Genomic DNA, 4,633 nt, shown 5'->3' on the forward strand with positions numbered 1-4,633 from the left:
ACCTCGCTCGCTCAGGATGCCGTCGATGCTGTGCTTGGCCTTCTTCTCGCTCTCCTCCACCTCCTTCCTCTCCAGTTCCGCCTCCTCCTCCTCTCCTTTCCCAAACTTGCTTCGCAAAATGCGGCTGATGGAGCTCACTTCAATGAGGGAACCGCAGAGCTGTCAGGGCTGGGGAGGCAGCTGGGATCCCCCCGCCTCCCCGCACGGGGCTCCTTCCCGCCCCGCCGCCAGCCCGGGGAGCGCCGGGGCCCGGGCCGAGGAGGAGCAGCACCCCCGCGCAGTGCGGTGCCCACGTCCTCATCCCCGGCGCCCAAAGGGGAGGGGGGCAGAGATGCAGCTGCTTTTTGTTTTTACCGCTAAAGTTAATTAAAAACAAACCGGCCCAGCACAGCACAGGGGTCCTCGGTCCTGCCGCAGCTCCTGGCAGAGGAGCAGGGCCCCTGCTGTCCCTGCTTAGGAGCTCAGGTTAAACTCCTTCCCTTCCCAGCGGATCCCAGGCTGATCCCGCAGTATTTGCTAACCCCGGGTCTCACCCCAGCAGAGGGAGGGAAGCGGGGCGGCGAGCTCAGGGAAAGGGGGTGCCCCCCCGCGTCGCTTCGATCAATAGCCCCGCACGAGGCAGTGGGGCTGGAGCCCGGTACCTGAGGGAACCGTGTTGCGATCGCAGACCCCATCCTTGAGCAGCTTGTCCCGGATCTCCCAGCTGAACATGCCCGCGTTCTCCCGCTTGTACTCCTCGATTTTCTTCTCTACGTCCGGCGTCGTCACCTGCTTTAATAGAGACAAAGCAGGCGGGCACCGAGTTTGCAGGGGAGTCGGACAGGCCTGGGTCCCGCCGCCGAAATCCGGAGTAACTCCTCGCACCTGAACGGAGTCGCTCCGGATTTCCCCAGATGCTGCGGGAGCCGCAGAGACCCACCCCCCGGAATGATCTAGGTTGTCTGCTTTTAAAACGGACTCGGGGCCGCCGAGATCAAAGGACAAGAGGGCAGGACCACAGGGGGCCCGGTACCCAGGGAGCAATCGGGGAGGCCAAGGAAGCGGATGCGATGCGAGAATCGAGCCCCGAGTCCTGAAAACGTCCTGGAGGAATCACAGGCTGCGGGCAGGGCACCAGCCAAGAGATGACCCAGCAGCGCTGCGAAGGCAGCAGTCGCGAGGGGCAGAGCCGGAGCCCCCCGGAGCTAAGGCCATGGAAATCAGCAGCGACAGGCACAGAGCAGGACTGTGCGGATCTGCCTGCAGAGCGGCAACAGAGCCGGACAAACGCACGCCCCGAGATCTTTCCTAGCTGCCCGACTCAAGCTGAATCAAACAGTGCGTGCTGGGAACAATTCAACACACGACGTGCCCGTCAAACTACAGGGGCTCTGCTAACACTTCGCGCAGAAACTTTACGAACTCCAAGAAGCAGCAGATGGGAAAAGTCCCTAAGAAATGCAAAAGAAATTCTGAGTTGCTTAGGGGAAAGGGACGCGATCCGGAGTCATGCAACCGGGCTGGGCTTTCTGCAGGGATCTGCACTGATCTGTGAACCGTGGGTCGACCTCTTCCTTGGTATGTGTGTATAAATGCGAGAAGCTTTTCAGAAGACAAGTTAGATAGACCCAGAGAAACAGAGAGAAATAGAGGTGGGCAGGCTGTTACTAGAGATCTACCCAAGCAACACTTCGGAATAAAGGACCTGATCCTTTCCAGTCTCACCCTGACCCTATGGACAGGCCCTTTGACTTCAGTTGAGCCCTTGATCGGCTCCTTCCTGGGAAGTGCCAGGCCCTGGAGCGCCGCAGACGCGGCCCAGGCGGGGAGGCTCCATGTAGGTGGTTGGCTCAGGCCAGAAGCGTTTTGCTCCATAAGTGATTTAAAAAATAAATGAAATCAAAGCCGGCGTGTTTCAGGCGCCGGGAGAGTTCCCGGGCCGTGGTGAGAGCAATTCTCACCCTGTCCAGGGAGAAGCTTGCTGGATGCCCAGGGCCTGCGCTTCCCCAGCAGTGTCTGCCCGTGCCCTTACCCGGGCAGCCCTCTCCAGCACCCCGAGCTCATGCGGCCCTGGTACAAAGCCTGCCAACACGAGTCGGACTTGGCAGATCCGAAGCCACATCTACCCCGACTCCAGCTCCTGCCTCCCACGGCCCCATCCTGCCAGGGGCTGCGCCCTCGCCTCCCAGCGAGGTCGGTCAGTGGAGCGGCCCCTTGCACCCTGCCCCCCTCAGGTGCTGGGCTGCTCATCTCCTCACCTTGGGCTTGCTGCCCCCGATGGCCCCCGGCCGGATGGAGCCCGTCTCCTGGTACCTGCAGAGGATTTTGGACACGCAGCCGTGGGATACACGCAGCTGGCGAGAGATGACACAGGGCCTTATCCCATGATGGGCCATCTCCACTATCTTGTGTCGGATGTGGTTGGGGAGAGGCCTGCCATTGATAAAAACTCCCCCGAGCTGGTTGACTCTGCCCTGGCCTAGCGGAGTGGACACTGGAAGAGGAAGGGGGAGAGGGAGTTAGGTGCTGGGAGTGGGGCCAAGCCGAGCTCCGTCCACCCCCCTCCACGCGCGCTCCGACACGGACACACGCGCCGCGACAGTGCGGCTCCGGGTGAGCCCAGACCGCCTCACTCCGAAACCAACTTTGGGAGGGGGCCGCTGCCGCCGCTTATTCCCCACGCCGCGGCACGTGTGAGAGCAGGGGAAGCGCCCTGCAGTTTTCACCTGTTGCACTTGCCAGTAGTGCCCGCGGCAGGGTCCCCGAGGGGCTGGCACCGCCGGGGGTGGTAGTCAGACCGGGCTCTGCAGAGGCGCCGGCCCCTGCCACCCAGCAGCCTCGGGGTTGGGACTGCCCCAGTGCACTGGGCGGCGTGTGATGCCTTTGCAAACTTCCAGCCCGTCCTTCCGCCTGCCTCTCTTCGCTTCTCGCTCCTCTTTGCTCTTTCCCAGCAAAGTGCCCGGGAAATCTTGGTCTTTGCCTTCCTGGGGGAAGGGGTACGAGTCTGATCTCTCCACCCGGGAGGAAGAACACGGCTTTTTTAAGGCCTGTTTCCATACTTCTCCAAGGCCTTCTCCCTCCAGCTCTGCGGAGGGTGCGAGGAGGGTGCAGGCCTGGCGTGGGTGCAGGTCCTTAGCCAAGCCGACTTGCCCTGCTCTCCGGTGGGGACGGGTGGGGGGTTGTCTGGGGACTGAGGCCCCAAGGTTATGAGGACAAATCCCCGGACAAGCAACAGGCTCTTGCCCGCACTTGGCTTCGCAGATTGAATTTTGCGGCGTTTTTTTCTGCAGCAGAGTCAAGGCTTGGCTCATGGGAAGGATGTTAATAAAAACAATGCGTGTCACGTGTGGGGAGAAAGTGGGGAGGGTGGAAGGGTGCCCCTTTGTTCACCGGGGGCTTCTTTATTGCATATCATGGGGGGGACGGGACTTTCTCCCCCTTGCCCTGATCTTGGGTGGTTCTAGCGTTTGTTTTTAATCGAAGCAAAATCTACAGAGCCTGGACGGAAAGGACCTTCTCGGCAGCACAGAGATCCTGTCACCCTAGATTCGCACTTACACACACACACACACACACACATACACACACGTTCCTCCTGCACCTCCGGAGCCGCCTTACCTTCTAGTGGGAATCCACTGCGAGGGTAGTTCTGCCCGGGAGCCGGCCGCATCATTCTTGGGACAGCTCCAGCCAGAGTTGTCATGTTGGAAACAGCTTTGCTTGAATATTATATCCAGGTGAAGGCTGGCAGACGCGAGATCGGCTCTGGCAATAAGATTCCCACCGAATAGGAAAAGTCCTGAGGGGAGGGGAGTGGGGGGAAGGAAAGGGAAGCGGGGAGCTACGTGCTTTCCTTTTGCCAATAAAACGTGATATCCCAAAGCAAGGGGGGGAAAGAGAGAGAGAAAATGGAGAAAGAAAGAGAAGCAAAGTTTAGTGCAAGGAGGGGAACTCGCACGCCGGTCGCTGCGTGAGAAGCGCTCGGGCTGCCGGCCACTGCGTGCGGATGAGCGCGCTTCGCTCCGGAGCGGGGAGGGTGGGTGGGGTGGCAGGAATGATTTCTTCCTGTTGTTGATACCGAGTGAAAGGAACTCTGCTCTGGAGTATTTATTAGTTCTTTCACCCAAAGCTTCATCAGGATCTCTGAGCTGCGATTGGCCAGCGGAGAGACTGTCCCGGCTGGAGAAGACAGGAGCTGATTGGGTGAAATCTGCAACTTTCTCTTCTCATCATTACAATCGAGGCCTCAATCTAGGAGTGTGACCCAGGCATCGCCTCTTCCCTTGATAAAGTGTCCTTTCATAGAATGGCTGGACAGGAGAAAATGCAGAAGCAGGGGAGAAAGCAGCCTTCAGTGGATAAACTGCTCATTCCTTTTACAACTGTCTTGGCACCATGCCACTTGAAGGAGATTACAATAAGGAAGCAGCCAGACACTTGCATGTCTTGAAGTCAGTCTCTCTGGTCACCTTTTCTTTCCGGGGGGGGGGGCCTTGTGCAGTTTTTCTTCCGGGGGGGGGGGTCATGTGCAGCTGTATGTTGTCCTGGTCAAACAGCCTGCGAGAAATTCAAGGGGAAGTTCTGTTTCTATTGATAACGGTCTTTGTCTCGTTTTCTTCGGGGGGGGAGGGGCAGTTTGAATTGAATATTTTTT

General features: G+C 59.1%; 1 protein-coding gene across 5 annotated transcripts in view; it reads right to left on the bottom strand.

The window, feature by feature from the left end:
* The window catches only part of PAX3 (paired box 3), a 112,056-nt gene extending 108,230 nt beyond the window's left edge, over positions 1 to 3,826 (bottom strand). The window contains exons 1-4 of one of the 5 annotated variants that reach the window (XM_025215739.1): positions 3,598 to 3,826; positions 2,238 to 2,473; positions 642 to 768; positions 3 to 137 (exon numbers count right to left, since the gene is read on the bottom strand). In XM_025215739.1, the coding sequence (XP_025071524.1) occupies positions 3 to 137; positions 642 to 768; positions 2,238 to 2,473; positions 3,598 to 3,682 (583 nt within the window). In that variant the 5' untranslated portion in view covers positions 3,683 to 3,826. Of the gene's footprint in view, positions 1 to 2; positions 138 to 641; positions 772 to 2,237; positions 2,474 to 2,624; positions 2,643 to 2,705; positions 2,800 to 3,597 lie in introns of those variants that run through there. The other 4 variants (XM_006016533.2, XM_025215750.1, XM_025215743.1 and 1 more) reach the window with 4 other exon arrangements.
* Positions 3,827 to 4,633: the final 807 nt, after the last annotated feature.

This window comes from Alligator sinensis, unplaced genomic scaffold, assembly GCF_000455745.1.
Source record: "Alligator sinensis unplaced genomic scaffold, ASM45574v1 scaffold187_1, whole genome shotgun sequence".
In the NCBI taxonomy this organism is placed as follows: domain Eukaryota; kingdom Metazoa; phylum Chordata; order Crocodylia; family Alligatoridae; genus Alligator; species Alligator sinensis.